Source organism: Pygocentrus nattereri, chromosome 18, assembly GCF_015220715.1.
Source record: "Pygocentrus nattereri isolate fPygNat1 chromosome 18, fPygNat1.pri, whole genome shotgun sequence".
In the NCBI taxonomy this organism is placed as follows: domain Eukaryota; kingdom Metazoa; phylum Chordata; class Actinopteri; order Characiformes; family Serrasalmidae; genus Pygocentrus; species Pygocentrus nattereri.
This window is the reverse complement of record NC_051228.1, coordinates 36,184,832-36,205,774: the sequence shown is the minus strand read 5'-3', so window position 1 is coordinate 36,205,774 and position 20,943 is coordinate 36,184,832. Positions and strand designations below refer to the sequence as shown.

The window sequence follows — 20,943 nt, the reverse complement described above, 5'->3', positions numbered from 1 at the left end:
CTATCTGCTATTATCATATCTTCAGATGCTTTAGGATCCCTTGGTGAAATCTCACATCTCTGCTGTCTTCCCCCCCCCCCAAAATACTAAAATAACTTGACCATTCTAACTAATGTGGGTAAAGACCAACAAAAGTTCTGTATTACAGCCTCATTTCCTAAAGTAAATCAGACTTGAGCAATATGCCATTCAACCTTTTCATTTTGTTTCCATTGTCCATAACTGTACTACAAAACCTGGATTACCTTTTTATTGGACACTAAACCAGATTCTACATGGCTACAGATGGACTAACTAGTGGTTTAACTCTCTCCAATACATGCTTATTCTACTAAGTGGACCCGTGTCAAGCAGCATACTTCTGACTCACTTTCAGCAATGAATCTAGGGGTGCGAGTGGTCCAACCTTTAATAAACTCAGTTGTCATAGGCATATCTTAAAACATGGAGGGGGAAAGATAGGAATGTGATACAATGATAAAGATGACAAAAGCTCTTCCAATATCTCCTGAAACAGTTGACAATGGGACAACAGCATGTTACTTTCAAGTTTGTTAAACTGGCTCTGGAACTCTCAAGCTCCAAGTGTGGAAAACGTGCTGGCTGCTGGTGCAAAGTACCAAACAACCACTCTTTAAAAACCTAATACAATCATTACAGTAATTTCAAATGATATTCTTTGGAATGTGAAAAGCTAAAAAGCACTGGCATGTTGCAAACTGCAGTGACATCAGGACATGTAGAAAAAAAACTAGTCTTCACAGAAGGAAACGCTTTCATGCACCTAGTCATCTTCCTGAACTTCTTGCATTACAGATTCATTTTTGAAGACTTCATACAGTACTTCACTGTTGCTCTTGCATGTTCGTTTAATCATCATCACTATCGCTTTCTTTCTTCTTCTCCGTTTCTTTGGGCGGACTGGTCACAGGTGGAAGGTCCAGCCGCCCCCAAGACACTGGCTCGGCTTTCTTCAAAACGATCTCTATCTTCGCAGCCATCATGTTCATTGTGCTTTTACTGATGTCGATGACCTTCGGGAAGAAGAATGGGGAAAAATAATTTTGTATGTTGTGTATATAAGAAAATAGTTTGTGTTAAATTATTCAAATAAACGTTGTCTATGATGACCAAAATCAATACTTACACCCCATAAGATGATCTTCTGTTCAAATTCTTTATCTCCATCAAATATAATGTGAATATCCAGCTGAAACGGAGAGACTGGCTTTCAGAATGAAGTTGGTTTTTGAGCTTGTTAGTTCAGCTTCTGGCTCAGTTATTCTTAATGGCTATTCTGCAACGACCACTTAACATTAAACATGTCTGGAAAACGACATTGAAACTTGGCAAACACCATGACTGTAACTGCAAGATAACAGTACAACATTGCGTCAAAATTGACCAAACCACTGAAACCAAAACCATAAAACTAATATTATAGCACAGAGGAAATAAATACTAAACTGTACCACAATTATAAAACCAGACATAAATGCTTTTCATATTGTGGTGATTTTGGCCAATAACACAGCATCACAGAAGAAAACCAAACATACTGTGGTGCTGTTCCCGTCCACATAGCTCAGTTCAGGGATGGAGTTTTTAGCGTAGACGGTTATGGTGACTTGACTCCCTGTTTGGTGCCAATCAAACCTGCATGGAACAACCTTTTTACCCTGTGAACATACAAGAACACAACCATTAACGCAATATACTTGAAAGGTGTTCCTGAAGGAACAAGTTTTGAATTAGATTTGTGTTCAGTCATCCCAGAAAATCTTGTTTCAAACTAAAGATTTCAACTATTACGCTTCCACACTGACGGGCACCGGAGGAAACTGCACAAACTGTTCTCACAGCATCGTATCAGTAACTGCGACAGTTCATATCGCGGGGCATGAACAGAAACGCACCAAGTCCTTCTTGCGCCACAGATGCTTTCCTTTGGAACATCCCTCTTGTGAGAGAAAAGTGTTGAAGTCAGATGTTTTCCTCTTGCAGCAGCTCCAGTATTTCATCCTTAGAAGATGAGGAAAAAATATGAGCACACAAAAACATAAGATACGAGGAAATTCCCTCTCTGGTTTCACCTCATACTGTGTAATATTTTATACTGGCTACACTATTCAAGAAAAATACTTTTTATTCCATTATGCTATTAATCGCTATGGAAGATACTGGGGAAAAGCTCCTAATAAACCCACAGACTGAATCCACCAACTTGCATTTTTATTGTGGAATACTTCAAGTATTAAAAATTATGGGCATCTGGGCATTTTACACAATTTTGTTTATTAGCATGAATTTTGAGCCAATTTCATTACTTTAGTGTAGTTGAGATGTTGGTGTAAATGTGGTCGGACTGTCCTGAAGTCACTAATTTTGTGAAACAATGTTCATAGTTTCACAGACTGAAGATTAAAGCGTAGATTAATGACCTATGGAGGTTTGGACATGTTACTTTCCATTTCCAAATTGTAGCATCTTTGAATGAGTGGTGTAAAATACAGCATTCCAGTGCTGTAATTATTTAATCATCACAAAAACACAGTTTTTCCTGTGGGTTTCAAACATTCGCAACTGTTTCAATAATGGGATTAATATATGGTACTAATCCTTACAGCTATGCTAATTATACCTTGTGACAAACATTAATTTTTCATGTTTTCATCACAAAACTGTATGATCTGGTTGCAAGATTTCTAAATGCATTAATTATTGTGGCAAGAAAGAGTCAACGAAAATGCTGACTAGTCAGCTAGATGCCTCAGTGAAAACAGCCCTAGCTTGAATGAATTAAACATGAAAGTTTTGTTTTATTCCCACTTTTTCTGTTTGTTATTACTCCCATTAAATAGCGTCTGTTGTTCATAAGATTAGCAATGATTAAAATGAATAATTTTCCTAAAATAAACCACTGGCTGAACCCAAACCCGTTTCAAACTCCTCAGATTTGTGCACTTTATCGCATTATTTCTATCTAATAAAATCATAGAAAATGTGCTTGAGTCAAACGAGAGATTAACCTTTAATTTAATTATATCACTGGAATCTGAAAAACACAAATAAAAACAATGATCTCTTGGTTTAGGTGGGCTTAGTGGGCTTTGCTCCAATTAACATATAATTACAGGTCATTTATGAGTGAGCTGTTTACCCTTCATGGAAGATGGGGACTCCGGCATGAAAAGAGCAGACTTCTTCATCACTCTCTGGTCCACTGAAGGTCTGAGGAAAAGAACAGAAAAGAACAAATCATCGCATAATTATTCACTGAAGGTTCAGAAGAGGACTCATTTCTGTTGTGCAGAAACCTTAATTAGTGGAGGAAAGTACCTTAGTGCAGCCTCCATTCTTACAAGATGTTCCAATCTTAATTTCATCTCCTTCCTCTTCTGGGGGAAGAAAAAATAAACAGCGGTTCTGTCAAGAAATAAGAACACACCAATTCCACATTTGGGAGGCTGTGTGTGCGCCGAGTTATAAAATGTCTCACCTTTTTTGTCGGGGGCATTTTCAGACAGCTTGAGCTTTTCTAAAGCCTGCTTGAGTGAGGCGGAGACCTTCTGCTGAAGTCTTGAGATGGGCTCATCCGGACTGAATGAACAACGATAAGAGATTGTTACGCGTCTCGTCCTAATGAAGTTGTCAAATTACATTTTTATTGTAATAAAATAATAATAAACACTTTGTAACATGTTTCTGCACAGGCTTCCACTCTGTGAACCAGATGATTTCTACTGTGTCTAAAGAATAATTTCCTCTAGCTCAGTGGCTCCTGGTCCTGTAGTACCCCTGCCCTGCACAGATGAGCGTTGTCTCTTCTCCAGCATACCCGATACTTACTAACCAGATGACTCTCAAACGGCAGAGCAAGCGTCGCGCCCAACACTCACTCTACCAGTTAAGATGACCTTAACGCTTAAACGCTTTTGGGGAAACTGGGTCAAGCCCTGACTGAGCTAAAGTCTACACTAAAATGTACAGAGCAAAGGTTTTCCAGGACAAGGGGCATTTCTTACAAAGCAGAATTTCTTCCTTAGCGGCCGACTTTAAGCTTAGTTCCATCTAACCCTAACCCCCCGGCCCCCGGATCACTTTTACTGGGATACATCACTATGCCAGTTTACGGTGCATGCAAAACATAGTGTGGGGCAGGTTAAGCTTGGGATTATGGGTGGATAAACAGCTCTTAGACCAATCGGTTTCAAGCATCTGACCAATAAAGGCGGACTTTCCAGTGGAGGCATACTCCTAGATCTTTTGGGGTCACTTTTTACACGAATTGCAGTGGTGCAATAAAAGACATGAGGTATTAAATTCTGCTGTACTGTTTGTTGGTCTGTCTACTCTCATCTTTGTTACACTGACAAACACACTCATACTAACACCCACTTGAACTGGCCACCTAAGCCCACTTCTCAGTCGTGTAAAAGTTGAATATAAAAGTTTCCTTTTTTATTTATTTTTTTACTCTAACTGTATAATAAAAATGAAGATTGAAGCCGTCCTCCAAAGAGGGGGGGGGGGTTGTTCTGTACTACACATGTACTTGACACACTAAGGCTCAAAACAGGGATCAAGCACGGTCCTGGACTACACAGCATTCTGTAAAACCGCAGTCCTGGACGAGGCTTAATCCCTGACTAGGACACCAACCCTAAAAGACGATTGCCACTTGGATACCCCTTCGTATTAATAACTGCTATTAAATTCCATTAATAACTGCTTTTCTTCATTTTGTCTTCCGTTTCAGAAAATGCAGCTCTTCAACTCCCCTGACAACTTCACACGACTGCCTACTAAATGTGCACCGGGTTTAAAAACGCCTGCAAAAATGAGTTAAACACGGCTGCATTTGTTCGGTTTTGTGAAGCTGAAACTTAGTTGTATGTGCTTTGTGAGACAGGCCCTGGGATTGAGAATCACAGCTCTAACTCTGTAAACGCTGCGCCGAGCAAACTGCTTCACCTTGGTCGCCGAAAACATTCAGCAGGTTTTGGTGCTTGGACGATAGACTCAATACACTTTGGCTTAAGACCATCCACGTCCTTCTTTTCTCCAGATGACTTGACTTCAGGTTTGACAGGCTCGGGGGGCTTCTCCTTGTTATGAGGGCCTTTTGTACAACCCTGAGAGAAATTCAGAGAGGGTCGGAACCACCAATTTCAGCATTACTTCAGGTTCGCTCAAGCCAAAATAAGCATGCTCAGAGCTGTTACTCACAGCAATACTAAGGAAATCGGAGAAATCAGTTGTTCGTCTCTTACAGCAGGACCAACCCTAGTGATAAACAAAAAAAGGATGTGTTAAAAGAAGTCTTGGACGAAAGAAAGGTGTTACTTAAAGCAATTCACCTGCCTTTTCCTACCACTTAACCAGTGGTGGACAGTAACTAAGTAACTGTAATTGGTTTCTGTACTTTAGTATTTTTGGTGTATCTGTACTGAAGTTTCTCCGTTCTGGACTTTTTCCTTTCACTCCACTACATTTCAGAGTCTAATATCCGACTTTTTCCTCCTACATTTTGAGAAATCTGTCGTTCCTTTTGGTTTCTGTGTGTATAAAAACGTAACATGTCAAAACAAAAGAAGCGCAAAGCCAGAGCACCAATCAGGGCCCAGCGGTCACTTTGTTTAGAGCTGGTTTTGACCTGTTGGTCATACCGACCCAGTGCAGCACGCGGTTCAACGTCAGCGCAGCAGCGGAAAACTTTGGGAGAGTCTGTTCAACATAAATGATGAACTAACCTAACTTTGTGTAAATAGAGCTCAATATAGAAATATGTCCACATATGCAGTCGAGACTGACGCGGCTTTTTTCTGAATTTCTACAAACACCATTTCATTTTATAGTAAATGAGTTTGGGCTGGTTTATGTTTATGAACAGACGCCTACAGATCAACATAGTAAAGGAGCTCATCTGTGATCCTGAGTTTAAAGCCAGTTTTTATTCAACTTAAACTTGGAACTAAGTTGTAAATAAATCTGAAACTGAAACTTTGCTTGTGTGTAAAAAGTGATTTCAGAGCCACTCGGTTCTCCCTGATGGAAACTGTTTACCTTCAGTGTTTTGTGCTTCTGATCATTTTAATAGACGTCAGCGTCACTAATTAATGACGTTCTATTAAAAGACTGGTTTACCAAGAGAGACGCTGGAGGACTTTCACCTGAAATGAGTTCATGAAGCCAGTCTGGTTATAAAAATGATAACAGGACCAGATCAGAGTCAGAATTACTCTTTTAGTACTTTTACTTTATACTTAAGTACATTTGAAGGCAAATACTTTAGTACTTTTACTCAAGGTGGAGGTCTAAAGGGAGGAACTTCTACTTTCACTGGAGTGATATTTTACCATTTATCTCTACTTTAACTCAAGGACATGGTTTGTGTGCTTCGTCCAGCTCTGCACTTTACCCACCTTCAGTGCATCATGAAAAACTGGAACTCCAGGGTGATACGTACAAGCATCTGCGGATAGAAAGTTCAACGTTAATGTTAGTAAAAACCTGGCAGGAGACACACAGCTTCAAACAGACGCTGCCAGCCTGCAGAAAATGACATAAATGAACTTTTTCGGTGCCACATTATTTGCCCTGCTCGTTATCTGGCTAGCTAGCCTACCTAACTATAGCCTATTTCTATGGCAGTTAAGCTAGCAACAGCCACAACGCTACTTGGTAAGCTAGGTTAAATATCTGACGCTCAGAAAAGAGTTAAACTAAAACGTTTAATGTGTGGAACTGTTCTTAGTCCACCTTACAAGTATACCCTTAGCTTAGCTCAGCTAGCTAACTAACTGAAGGTCTCTGAGCACGTAAACTGTTCGTTAGCTTCTAGTTAAGCTAGCTAACCTAGGCTACGTGCTCAGAGCGGACCGGCTCACCTTCTGGATTGTTCTCAGGGTCAAAACGCTGTCCACATCCCTTATTGTAGCAAAGGACAGACATTATGAAGCCACAGCAGCCGGAGACTCGCACGCAAAGCCACGTTCAGACACGTTCAGCTTCGGTTTGTTCTAGAAAGCCACACGCGGCTCCGCACTCCGGCTATCGCCTCACAGCAGCCGAGCGCTTCCTTCCGCGGAGCCGGAGCCGTTCGGCAAATTCCGTCAGCAGTCGGGCACAGTCGGGCGCATTCGGGCTCGTTCGTTCCCTCAACCGTCCCGTCCCTGGGATGATTTTCTGCTGTTTGGGATGCCTGCAAATACAGGCGCGGTGTGCATTAATCACGATAATACGTTTTACTGATGTACAGTGCAACTATATTCACCTCACAACAACATGGTACATAAATATGCAAATGAAGGTAAATAGAAGTAAATAATGTTAACTTCTTTCTCTTTCCTCTGGTGATTTAACCTTATTATTATTATTATTATTATTATTTATTATTATTATTATTATTATTATTATTATTATTAAACGGTGATGCCTGCTGCCACAGCGCCAGTCTCGTTTGCGCATTCGGGGTTATGGTGGCTCGGGAGCGCGCTCCGTGCGCCGTGCACGCCGCCGAGATTACTGAACTGAGGGCAGCAGCGTAGTCAGTGTGAACGCACCGGGACCGTGAGGATGATGTAGTTTCGCACAGCGGTTTGTCTTTTAGGTGAACGGGAAGGACTGTGGTTTTCTCTCACACACTTAGAGGTAAGACATCTCTCTCTCTCTCTCTCTCTCTCTCTCTCTCTCTCTCTGTCTTTTCACTGTTCCAGTTATCAGCGAGCGAGGTCGCAAGTTTAATGGCACATTGTTTGATCCAGAGCTCTTGTGCTCCTGAGATGAAAGTTTGTGGCGAGCGGTGGCTCGAAAGCCAGCAAGTGGAAGCTGCTGGAGGCTCACTGGGGTCTTTTTTCACGTGCACGATTCATTATGCCCAGCTAATATGTTTAAAGGACAACTCAACCGATTTTCCAAAATTTTCTGCGTGGCTAAATGGGTGACGTGTCAGCCAAGTCCTTCAGAGCGGCTTGGCGTGAAAGGCTCTGTTCTAGAGAAACTCACAGGGTCAGAACCGCTCACAGTGGTGGCGATAGGAACCAGACGTCCGCCTCTAAAAGCTCCCTCACAGAAAGTTCCTACGTGTAGTGGTTATGACCGCCCAGCCTGATCCCTGGACATCGTGTCACTGTAGTTTTGTGATAAAGTGTATTTTAATCCGTTTGTAGTGGAGGGAGACACATGAAGGGTGTTCATCAGGCTCAAGGTGTGTTCACTGTCGTTTTGGGATCATAAATCAAAAGGACATATTTGTGGTTTTGGGACCCCTGGTTCCTGTTACCACCACTTCAAAGGAACCTTGAGTCGGTAAGTTTCTCTGCAAATAAATTATTTCACATCAAACCGGTCTGAATGGGCTTGTTTATATCTCCATCAATGAACAATACAGAAATTTTGAAAAAAAAAAAAAGTGGTGGACTTCCCCTTTCACCATTTAACTTTAACATTTCTGTGCATCCAGCAGCCTGTGCATTAAAATATCCATACAGTAGCAGAAGACAGTTACTTACTATTGTGCAGCCGACATCCATTCAGTTGTTTGTTATTTCTTTCAGGTGCCGACGTTTAATCCGCCGGTCGTTTTATCCTCTGAATGCCTTCCTGCTGTGAGATTACTTTCATTAGTTCCACAGCAAACTCGGCCCATGTTTCAGTGCTGAGCACCTTGCCTTTATGACCAGTTATTAATATTATTATTATTTATTGAATTAATTTTTTTGACAGTTTGCTCTTGGCAGGACCTCCGAGTTTATAGCCGCCAAGTTCATTTTAAAGGGAAATTCCATTGATTACTTTAACGAGGGTCTGTATAATTCAATCTTTGAGATGTAAACAAAGTCGTTGAGAGTGCTGTGATGTAAAGAGGAATTTTCTGGCTCGGATTTATTTACAGTGGTGAGGGGACCCAGGGGTCATGATGCCTACGACTGAAATATGGTCATTTATTTAGTCTTCAGACTTTTTAGGTCATGCGGAGGGATTTATAAAAGATGCGTTCTAGCCCAAAACATATAGCAACGCTATTGTAAAACCACGCCTCGAGCACCAGGCTGCGTATTTGTAACCACTTCATGTAGCAACTGTCTGTGAGGTAGCTTTGAGGCATTAAATGCTTCGGACATCTGGTTCCTATCACCACCACCGTGAGCGGTTCTGAGTCGGAGGATTGATTTTGTATGCATCTTAGCCAATCAATCATGCGGACCTTTTGTATGTGCACTGAGAGGATGATGCATGTTTAAATTTGACATTGTGAAGTGACCACACTGTATGTCCATATGCGATAACATGTGCTGTCTTATTGACAGGGCTCCTGGACGATGGCATGGCTTTGATTAGGTTTCCTGGGGGCAGTATGAGGACCTGTCCCATCTTTACCCTCGTCCTCTTTCACCTGCTTTCTTGCTGGGGACAGCTTCAGGAGCCCGGATCCTCAGTCTTTCAGTTCACAAGCTCTGTCTACAATGCCAGCATTTATGAGAACTCTGCAGCTCGGTCCTACCTTAGAAGCGAGGTCAAAATGGGCATCGTTCTGCCCCAGTCCAGCTCGTGGGACATTAAATACTTCATCGAATCGGGGGACGATGAGGGCTTGTTCCAGGCAGAGGAGTATGTTCTGGGAGACTTCTGTTTTCTGCGCATACGGACTAACGGTGGAAGCTCTGCTATTCTGAATCGTGAAGTACAGGACAATTATACGTTAAGTGTAAGAGCTTTGGATAGAGATGGTCAGGAGGCTTCTGCTAGAGTCAGTGTGCAAATTATGGACATGAATGACCTTCGTCCTTTATTCTCCCCCACCACCTATACCATTACTGTAGCTGAAAGCACCCCGCTGGGAGCCAGCGTGGCCCAGGTCACTGCCACCGATGCCGACATAGGCTCCAATGGTGAATTTTATTATTTTTTCAGGAAAGTCGTGGAGCACTTTGCTGTCCATCCCACCAGCGGGGTCATATCTCTCACAGCCAAACCAAATGCAGATGAGATTAAAAGATTTGACCTTGAGGTGTTAGCGGTTGATCGTGGAACAAAGGTTTATGGAAACAACGGTGTGATCAGCACAGCCAAACTAATGATCAGCATCATACGTGTTAACGAATATTCACCCGCACTGAACGCAGTCGCACTTGTCCCGTCGTTATCGGACAAAGAGCCGGTCTTTGCTGTCGTGATGGTGGAGGATCTGGACGAAGGGCCGAACGGGGAAATCGAGTGGGTTGCAATCATTGCCGGTGACCCACTGGAACAGTTTGTTCTTGACAGAGCAGCTCTTGGCAATGAGTATAGATTAAAAACTTCCGAGCCCGTCGACTGGAATACGTTTCCGTACGGCTGCAATCTCACCTTCCAGGCTAAAGACAGAGGCACGCCTCCCAAATTCTCCAATACTCAGGTTCTCCAACTCTTGGTTAAAAAGCCACCGTCTGTGCTGGCAAAATTTGAGAAAGACATTTACAGGGCTACAATTAGTGAGATTGCTCCTCCTGGGACCATCATACAGACTGTTGGAATCGCTCCCAAGCCGCGATCTGTCAGCTATGGCCTAAGTCTCACCTCAGACTCCTTTTATTTCAGTATTAACACTTTTACTGGTGCAATCTCAACTGCAAGGCAGCTTACCATGCTGGGTCAGCAGCTTTTTGAGCTCGAGGTGACAGAAGCTATGAGTGGCCTGAGAGCCAAGGTGCTGATCAGCGTGGAGGATTCTAACGATAATATTCCCACTTTTACTCAAGCCTCCTATGAAGTGTTTGTCAACGAGAGCGCGCCGGTTGGCACCGTGATCCTCGTCGTTTCAGCCATGGATGATGACAGAGGGGAAAATGGGTGCATAACGTATAGCATAGCAAGCCTCCAGGCTCTGCCTTTCACGATCAACCAAAATACAGGAGAACTGAAGACATCCAAAGAGCTGGATTTCGAGTCTTTTTTAGAGACGTATGTCTTTCCTGTCCGGGCCTCTGACTGGGGCTTACCTTACAGGCGAGAAAACGAAGTAAACGTCACAGTGCGGATTCTGAACGTTAATGACAACCCGCCCCTTTTCGAACGCGTGTCCTGTAAAGGGATGATCGCTCGAGATTTCTCTGTAGGGCAAACCATCATTACAATGTCTGCCATTGACATAGATGAGCTTGGCTTGGTGAAATATCAGATATTGTCCGGAAACGAACAAGACCTCTTCAGCCTTAACCCCGATTCTGGGATGCTCTCACTGAGGAGGTCTCTTGTTGGAGCTAATGTGAAAAATGGAGTGTTCAGCTTGAAGATAGCAGCAACCGATGGAGAGATTTTCTCAGAGCCCACCTTTGTCAACGTATCGGTCGTGAGAGGGAGAATGTCGTCAAAGAGTTTTAACTGTAAAGACACGAAAGTGGCTCAAAAGCTAGCTGAAAAACTTCTCAAAAAAGCCAACGCTATGGGAAAATCCAAAGTTGAAGAAGTCTTCACGGATCTGTATTCCGTCAACCGGCAGACTCCTCAGTTTGAAGCATTTCCCTCAGATATAGTAGTAAGAGAGGATTCGCCTGTCGGGTCAACTGTCATTAAAGTGAACACCAATGATGGGGACACGGGCTTCAATGGTCGCATTCTCCACGTGATATCAAATGGAAATACTGACAGCTGCTTCAATATTGATATGGAAAGTGGGGTTATCTATATCTATCAACCTCTGGATCGCGAGAGATCAGACCGATACCTTCTTAATGTAACCATATACGACATGGGTCTACCGCAGAGGTCCAACTGGAGGCTATTAACTGTAAATGTTGATGATGTGAATGATAATAGTCCTCAGTTCTCCCTGGAGAGCTACACCGTGGTGGTGCCAGAGAACACAGCCATCGGCACAGAGGTGATCGAGATCACGGCCACAGATCTTGACCTGGGTCAGAACGGTGAAATCTCCTATTCTTTAATAACAGGCACCCTTCTCTTTGGCATTAACAGCGCCACCGGATGGGTCTATGTCTCTGGCCAGCTGGACAGAGAATCGATGCCAGATATTACTCTGAAAATCGAAGCCAGAGACAAAGCAGAGAGAGGTAATCAAAAGTTCTCAGTGACAACTCTAAAGATCTACCTCGGGGACGTGAATGACTGTCCTCCAAAGTTTATTCCCCAGACTTACAGCTGCCGTGTTCTGGAGGACCTTCCTGCAGGAACTGTGATCACCTGGCTGCAAACTCAGGACCCTGACTTTGGCTCTGGGGGGAGAGTGATGTATTATCTGGCCGATGACTTCAATGGGACGTTTGTGCTTAATGTGGAGAGTGGTGCTGTCAAAGTGGCCAAGGAACTGGACTTTGAGAAGCAGCAGTTCTACAATCTGTCTGTAGTTGCGGAGGATTGTGGTCTACCCGTTCAGCTCCGCTCCTCCTCTTACGTGGAGGTGGAGGTGGTTGACGTTAACGAGAACCTAAACGAGCCCTACTTCTCCGAATTTGCGGTGAAAGCCACCATTAAGGAGAACTCCCGCCTTGGAACAAGTGTGGTTCAAGTCACTGCTAAGGACGACGACAAGGGCAGGGATGGTGTAATAAGATACTCTATCAAGGCGGGAAGTGGTCTTGGCAGGTTCTCCATTGACGAGGAGACTGGTACGTGTTTAATCATTCCGATATCTGTGTAGCACCTCTTCGCTCCTGGTGAAGGTGAAGATGTTTAAACCCCTTTTACCTGCAGATCGTACATCATTCACACAATGTGGGACGTTAGTAATTAATATGATAGATTAGCGCTAATACTTTTATTATTATGGTGGTGTAGGATTTCCCTTATATCAGATCCTTGAACGGAAAGCCCACACTAGTGCGCATATCCATGTGTCTGAAAAAAAAAAGTCAGTTCCACTGCTCTTTCAAAATTTCCACCTAGTTCAGTTGTCGAGATGTAAACAGAGTCATTTAGGGTGGTTTAATGTGAAGTGGGTCACTTTGAGGGGTCATTTTATATTTTATTTCCTATCCAAAATGACAGTTGAACCTATTTGTGCCTCCTGAGTTTTATATATAAATCAAAACTATCGTAAAACAACGTAGGCAGTGTATTCAGATGCAAATCAAGTAACAGGTTCCAGTGTGGGACCTTTTAGAGGGATGTGCACGTCTGGTTCCATCCACCACCATTGTGAATAAGTATGAGTTAGGTTAGATTCTCTTTAATCGAGCATGCCATATGAAACCAGTCTGAATGCCTTTACATCTGAGTGACTTAATTGTGCTAAAAATGGGGTGGAATTCCCTTTAATTAGATGTCAGATGTCCTATATGAGGTGTCTGGAGCCTCGTATGGCTTTGCTGACAGTCAAACTAAAACAGCATGATAAAGCATTTGTCATCATGTCATCATCATCATCAATAAAACAATCTGTCTGTTAGCAGGTGAGTAACTTCACAAGGTTGTTCCTGTATAAGTTGTCTTGGCAGTGAATTTGAGCTCTGTAGGATGAAATTACCTGTGTGAGCTGTCAGAATGGACTACTGACCTAGAAAGCAGGACCTCTGCGGTGTTTAAAGCAACGCTCTTAAAAGTCACTTTGTGTGTTGATTGTGGTGTGTGGGGTCTGATCTTCATGCAAATGCAGGTTCAGCACAATACAATGTGAGGTGGGAAAAGAATAGCTAAAAAAAAAGAAAAGGATCCCCAATTACTGACATGACATGTTGTCGAGCAGCAGCCTGACCATTAATTACAGCTAATTACTATTGATCAGATGACTGTGGCGCTGCGGTGGGACAGGACCGGGGCCCCCGCATTCACATGTCAACTAATTAGGTTGAGTGTGTTAATCATGCAGTGGTTTAAGCGGTAATGAGCGCGGCTGGTCATGTCAGAGCTGCAGATGAGGATGGATTTTCCAGGGAGAATCAAAATGCCCTCCCGGCAGCCACGGGCCAGTTCGCAAGGGTTGAGCGAGGCTCCAGAACCGGAGTTGTTTCTTTAATCTTCAAAGTCGGCGCACCCCGTCAGCCGAGGACAGTGGCTTTGGCTTCGGCTTCGGTCGCCCACCGCCGATCTACCCACCAGGATCCATTTAGCCGCGGCATTGAGTGGCATGTTGTGACTTCCCGTCACTCCGGCTGCATTTGGGAGCCTTTTGATAGAGTGAAATCTGCACTTTATTCGCTCAATAGATGTGGAATCAAAGGCACTCGGCTTCCCCGGGCCCCTCTTTCCATCTCCCGTCTGAGACGTGTTTGATAGTAGCGCTGTACATGTTAAAGCGATTTAGTAATAGGAACTCCCTCTCCGTTCAAGTGCCACAATGAACTAAAAAGATGGATGGGATTTATAAAGGGCTTATCTGCGCTCCGCTTCTCCGCTTTGAGCGGCCATTGGTATTCTCGCCAGGACTTTGAGAAATAAATCAAAGCGCATTCTCGCTCAGATTGCTGTCAAGAAACAGGTTCGGCTCTAATTCGCCTCCGAGTTCTGGACCTATTTACTCCCGAGACGGGTTAAGTCCTCTATATCAAAATCTTTTATATGAAAAGCCCATAAGCACAGCACGTCCTCACGGATGGAATAATCTCATCTCTCTTGCCCTTTCCTTTTCTTTTTTCTGTTTTTTTCCCTTTTTCGGGGAGATGTTTGTGTGAAACGACTGGGCGAAGAGAATCGTTACCACCAGCTCCAATCTCCTTCTGGACGATTGAACTTTAATTATAATTCTGGGTAGAGAGCTGGCGGTTCTGCGCCGGTGTGCAAATGTGGAAAGGGAGGAAACCGGCATCCTAACAAAAACGTGCAGATCTACCTTACAAGCGAAAGGCCATTTGAAGGGATTTGTGTTTAAACTGAAGCGTTCTTTAACATTCAGAGGGCATGGTTTGCTGTGAGGAGCTTGCAAGTGGGGAAGCCAATTGGGACAAGTGATTGAAGTGCCCTTGATGGTGCATGTTGAAATGAAGGATGAGCAAGATGATTTCAGTCTGACTTTCAAAATTGGGGGGAAAAGCATGAATCCGTGATGATGTGTCTCTCCGGATGTAAATTAAACATGATTTTATGAAATGTGCAAATTAAATGCTGAAAACACACCACAAAGATTGAAGTGACAAGATACGGAAATTGCTTTGTGTTTCCCAGACTGGTGACAGTTTTCCTGGCATGATACTGAATACTGAAATCTGCCATGTCTGTTTTACATGTTTCTATTTGTAAACAGGTGTAGTTTCATCAATTTTAACTCGGTGTCTTGTGAGTTAGAGAGTTAGTGTGTCTTGTTTAGAGAAAATTTGAGCATCCTTTTACCTGCCAGTGGTAAGAAGTGGTCATTTATATAGTGAGTATAACTACAGTGCTGTGCTAGTGCCAGCACTTAAGTGAAAAGCCTGTTTTTGGATGCTTTCAATTGTTTGGGTGAAGATTTTAATTTTGTTTGGAATACAGAAAGTTGGTAAGCTAATTTGAGTCAGTGAGCAGAGTAAATGAGTTCACCAGGCTGCAGTGTTTACTGTGTAGTTTTCGATTTCCTCATGAGCTGCTACAGCTGCCACTAATTATCCATTACTGATTGAGGGTCAGGAGGTCAGTGAGCATTTTTTAGGTCTGCAGTATGTAATTTTAATACAACCCCAATTCCAGTGAAGTTGGGACGTTGTGTAAAACAAATAAAAACAGAATGCGATGATTAACAAATCTTTTTCAACCTATAATCAATTGAACACACTACAAAGACGAGATATTTAATGTTCAAACGGATAAACTTTATTGTTTTTTGCAAATATTCACTCATTTTGAATTTGATGCGTGCAACATGTTCCAAAGAAGTTGGGACAGGGGCATCAAAAGACTGGGAAAGTTGAGGAACGCTCAAAAAACACCTGTTTGGAACATTCCACAGGTGAACAGGTTCATTGGAAACAGGTGAGTGTCATGATTGGGTATAAAGGGAGCATCCCTGAAAGGCTCAGTCGTTCACAAGCCAGGACGGGCGAGGTTCACCACTTTGTGAACAACTGCGTGAGCAAATAGTCCAACAGTTTAAGAACAACGTTTCTCAACGTGCAACTGCAGGAATTTAGGGATTTCATCATCTACAGTCCATAATATCATCAAAAGATTCAGAGAATCTGGAGAAATCTCTGCAAGTAAGCGGCAAAGCAGAAAACCAACACTGAATGCCTGTGACCTTCGATCCCTCGGGCGGCGCTGCATTAAAAACCGACATCATTCTGTAACGGATATTCCCACATGGGCTCAGGAACACTCCAGAAAACCACAGTCAGTGAACTCAGTTCGTCGCTCCGTCTACAAGTGCAAGTTAAAACTCTGCCATGCAAAGCTAAAGCCATAAATCAACACCACCCAGAAACGCCGCCGGCTTCTCTGGGCCCGAGCTCATCTGAGATGGACTGACGCAGAGTGGAAAAGTGTCCTGTGGTCTGACGCGTCCACGTTTCACACTGTTTTTCAAAAGCCAGCATCTCTGATGGTGTGGGGGAGTGTTAGTGCCCATGGCAGGGGTAACCTGCACATCTGTGAAGGCCCCATTAATGCTGAAAGGTACATACAGGTTTTGGAGCAACATCTGCCGCCATCCAAGCAGCGTCTTTTTCAGGGACGTCCTGCTTATTTCAGCAAGACGATGCCGAGCCACATTCTGCACGTGTTACAACAGCGTGGCTTCGTAGTAAAAGAGTGCGAGTACTAGACTGGCCTGCCTGCAGTCCAGACCGGTCTCCCATTGAAAATGTGTGACAGCGGAGCCCCCGGACTGTTGAACAACTGAAGTTGTACATCAAGCAGGAATGGGAAATAATTCCACCTACAAAGCTTCAACAATCAGTGTCCTCAGTTCCTAAACGCTTATTGAGTGTTAAAGGAAAGGTGATGTAACTCAGTGGTAAACACGCCCCTGTCCCAACTTCTTTGGAACGTGTTGCAGGCATCAAATTCAAAATGAGTGAATATTTGCAAAAAACAATAAAGTTTATCCGTTTGAACATTAAATATCTCGTCTTTGTAGTGTATTCAATTGAATATAGGTTGAAAAGGATTTGCAGGTCATCGTATTCTGTTTTTATTTGTTTTAAACAACGTCCCAACTTCACTGGACTTGGGGTTGTATATGTATATATTAAAAAAAGGTATATATGTATATATTTAAATATATATATATATATATATATATATATATATATATATATATATATATATATATATATACACAACAAAACAAATTTACACAAAACATTAAACTTTTCAGTGGTTTATTTATGTAGTGTTTCCACTCTGTGCCTATTACAGCTTCCATTCCCATCAGGAGACTTGCTTCCAGTTTTTCAAAGGAATTTGCACGGATATTTTTCAACTCAAGTTCAGGAAGATTAGGATTTGGTTACATATTCTGCTCCTCTCAGTCCAAATAATCCTAAACTCATTTAGTGTTGAGGTCTCGACTCTGGAGCGGTCAGTCCATTCATCTGGGAATACCAGAAGCTTCTATGATTGATTTGCAAATTTTCTTCTTTTTTGCCTATTTTCTTTTCCCAGAAATGGCTTCTTGACAGCTACACATCATTTCAGACACATAGCAGTTCAGTTCAGGTCTGAGGCAGCTTGATTTTCTCCTCTCATCTCAAAGCTGGGAGCTTTAAGTGCTGGTTACCTGATGTTGACAGGTTCGGTGGTCTCCCAGGTCTCACACTTTCGTTAGGCGTTATAGAATCAGTACCTGAAGACAAGTTGTGGAAACTCCTGTTTTCTCCACTCATTTTCCTTTGACTTTCTCCTTTTATATACAAGTGGATTATCTTATATCTAATCCCCTTAGAAATATCTCCTGAGAAATAACTTTGCAGTTTTTAATGTAAATTGAGTAAATGAAGTGTAAATAGTGTATTTTCCATTCCATGTTACTGCAGCGTAAAAATCTAATCTGATAACAGCATAATATTGAAATTGGTTATATTCTTGCACCACTTTAGTCGTGTGTCATTCTGTGGATGGTGTTATGCCCATGCATATGCCTATTGCCCATTATGGTGCCATGCTTTTGCACACTCTGGATCTGGGGTTTTGGGGGTAAATGAAAATGCCCTGTGTACATTTTTATCCTGTATGTCACTGAATCGTCTGAACTACAAGGTTACTAAAGAGCCATAATACGAATATTGCTATATGCAGGCTAATGCTGCTGTACATCAGTTTGACATAACTAGGCTACATGAAAGTAAAGCAGGTATTCTGAATTGTGCTAACAGTACCTTGTCAAAATGTCTTACTGTGGCACATATTTATAGGTAGGATATTTTGAAAGCTTAAATCACCTCATCAAAAAATACCACCAGCCTCAAAACTATGAAGCTGATGTCAGCTTCTTGTTCAGATTCCCCCACTCCACCTTAAATGTGCCTGACACCTCAGGTGCCTGAATGTAACTGCTGTACCATGTAAGGTGGAAGGGGAAAATTCAAGCAAGAAGCTGGTGAATGTCCTTGTCAGAGAACGTTATTAGCATTAAAAGAATGATTAGGATTATTTTTATAGCCTGAATCAACTTCTCAAAGGGTAAGTAGTAATATTGAGCTGAGTGTGTAGTGAATTAATATTAAAAACACACTAAAACATTTAAAGCGATGATATGTTAATACATGGTAGGACCACTTAGTGGTTGCTGTATCACTTTGGTTTGCCATCCTTTATCAAGGGTGACCAGAAGAGTATTAAAATAAATGAAAACCACTTTCTGTCTGGTCATGTTGAGCAGTGTAGCCTGGGGGCAGGTCAGCTTGTAGGGCTACCACAGTGCCACTGTTCAAAGGACAAAACGTACCAGCTTTAAAACGTTTTTGATCACCACAGGATGCAACAGAGGCCGTTTTCCCGGATTTCCTTATGTGGGCACAAGAGCATGGCACCGACTACATGATGACATGACTTCAGCGGTCTATTAATGGAAAGGGACCAGCATAGGACCACCGCTGACTGAATTATTTGGGTAGTGGACCGGAAGTGACACATGACCTGTTCATCAGTGTGATTGTTCTATTGACAATAGTCCATCAGGCACAAATATCCAGCCAACAGCAGCGCGGTGGTCAGAAACTGACCACTGATGAAGGGCTAGAGTAGGGATCACATGTGTTATCCTCAGAGGGCAATTATGGCTGTAAGTTTTCATTCCAGACAAGCAGGAGAACATCTTGTGTAACTAGCCAGTTGTTTGAAGACCGAGACCTACTGATTAAACAAGTGGAGTCAGGTGTGCTTCTGCTTGACTGGAATGAAAATCTGCCCTTTGCAGATAAGATAGGTGACCCCTGGGCTGGAGGATGACTAACACAAATTATGCAAAAAAATAAGTTGCAGCCTCTGACTGTACACCGGCTGACTCAGTGTACAATTATTATGACTGAATGCAGTGGGTTCACAAAATATTAAAGAATATATGTGAAGGTAAAAAGCAATGTATCCAATCTAGGAGGTGTCAGATACACAAAAATAAGCACTGGATCCAGTCTAGGAGGTGTTGGATACATTAAAATAAGTACTGGATCCACTAAAATAAGCACTGGATCAAGCCTGGGAGGTGTTGTATCCACTAAAATTACTACTGGATTCAAACTGGGTGGTGTCAGATCCACTAAAAATAGTATTGGATTTGATCTAGGAGGTGCCAGATGTACTAAAATTAGCACTGTCCATCCATCCATCCATCCATCCATCCATCCATCCATCCATCCATTTTCTAAGCCGCTTGGCTTGGGGGGGGAGGTGGGGGGGGGGTTGCTGGAGCCTATCCCAGCAGTCATCGGGCGGAAGGCAGATTACACCCTGGACAGGTTGCCAGTTAGCACTGAATCCACTAAAATAAGTTCTATTAAAAGAAGTATTAGATCCAATCTGGGAGGTCTCAGATGTACTAAGATAAATACTGGATCCACAAAAATAAGTATTGGATCTGATCTGGCAGGTGCAGAATCTACTTAAATTAGTGCTGGGTTCAATTTGCGAGACACTGAATCCACTAAAATAAGTCCACTCATAGAAGTACTGGATCCAGTCGGGGGGGCACTGTATGTACTAAAAAAAGGACTAGATCTAATCTGGGAGATGTGGATCCACTAAAATTAGTACTACATCAAAACTGGGAGGTGCCAGATGCACTAAAATAAGTACAGAGTCCACTAAAATAAGCACTGGGTCCAGTCTGAGAGGTGTTGTATCCACTAAAATAAGTACTGGATCCAATTTAGGAGATGCCTGGTGTACTACAGTTAGTACTGGATTTAATTTGTGAGGCACAGAATCCACTAAAATAAGCATTGGATTCAAACTGGGAGGGGTCAGAGCCACTAAAATAAGTTCTATTTTAAAAGGTCCAGTCTGGGAAGTGTCAGATGTACTAAACTAAGTACTGGATCCACAAAAATAAGTATTAGATCTGATCTGGCAGGTGCAGAATCTGCTTAAATTAGTACTGGGTTCAATTTGCGAGGTACAGTATCCACTAAAATAAGTACTGGACTCAATCTTGGGGGTGCCAGATCCTTTAAAATAAATATTGGATCTAGTCTGGGAGGTGATGAATCCACTCAAAGAAGTATTGGATCCAGTCGGGGGTGTGGGGGGGCACTGTATGTACTAAAAAAAGGACTGGATCTGGGATCTGGGAGGCACATAATCCATCCACTAAAATACATATTGGATCCAGTCAGGGAGGTGCCAGATGTACTAAAATAAGTACTGGGTCCACTAAAATAAGCACTGGATCCAGTCTGGGAGGTGTTGTATCCGCTAAAATTAGTGCTAGATCCAAACTGGGAGGTGCCAGATCCACTAAAATAAGCACTGGGTCCATTCTGGGAGGTGTTGTATCCGCTAAAATTAGTGCTAGATCCAAACTGGGAGGTGCCAGATCCACTAAAATAAGCACTGGGTCCATTCTGGGAGGTGTTGTATCCACTAAAATTAGTACTGGATCCA

At 42.7% G+C, this 20,943-nt stretch overlaps 2 protein-coding genes across 2 annotated transcripts in view; one reads left to right on the top strand and one right to left on the bottom strand.

Annotated features, from left to right (window-relative positions):
• Positions 1-391: 391 nt before the first annotated feature.
• chordc1b (cysteine and histidine-rich domain (CHORD) containing 1b) lies at positions 392-7,112 on the bottom strand. The gene is made up of 11 exons (XM_017691410.2): positions 6,891-7,112; positions 6,426-6,475; positions 5,230-5,286; positions 4,975-5,135; positions 3,500-3,600; positions 3,340-3,398; positions 3,161-3,231; positions 1,917-2,022; positions 1,560-1,679; positions 1,148-1,210; positions 392-1,034 (listed from the first exon to the last, which is right to left on the bottom strand). Exons 1-11 carry the CDS (start codon positions 6,952-6,954, stop codon positions 870-872), a joined length of 1,017 nt encoding a protein of 338 aa, XP_017546899.1. The 5' UTR covers positions 6,955-7,112; the 3' UTR covers positions 392-869.
• A 463-nt stretch (positions 7,113-7,575) lies between these two features.
• The window catches only part of LOC108423819 (protocadherin Fat 3), a 131,865-nt gene continuing 118,497 nt past the window's right edge, over positions 7,576-20,943 (top strand). Inside the window, exons 1-2 of the mRNA XM_017691409.2 lie at positions 7,576-7,653; positions 9,312-12,608. Coding sequence (XP_017546898.2) covers positions 9,329-12,608 — 3,280 coding nt within the window. The 5' untranslated portion in view covers positions 7,576-7,653; positions 9,312-9,328. The remainder of the gene's footprint in view (positions 7,654-9,311; positions 12,609-20,943) is intronic.

Coding starts and splice junctions, on each gene's coding strand:
- chordc1b (XM_017691410.2), bottom strand. CDS start 6,954: ATGTCTGTCCTTTGCTACAATAAGGGATGTGGACAGCGTTTTGACCCT. Junction 2,023..3,160: donor GTCCCCATCTTCCATGAAGG/GTAAACAGCTCA, acceptor TCATCTTCTAAG/GATGAAATACTGGAGCTGCT. Junction 1,035..1,147: donor AGAAGATCATCTTATGGGGT/GTAAGTATTGAT, acceptor TTCTTCCCGAAG/GTCATCGACATCAGTAAAAG.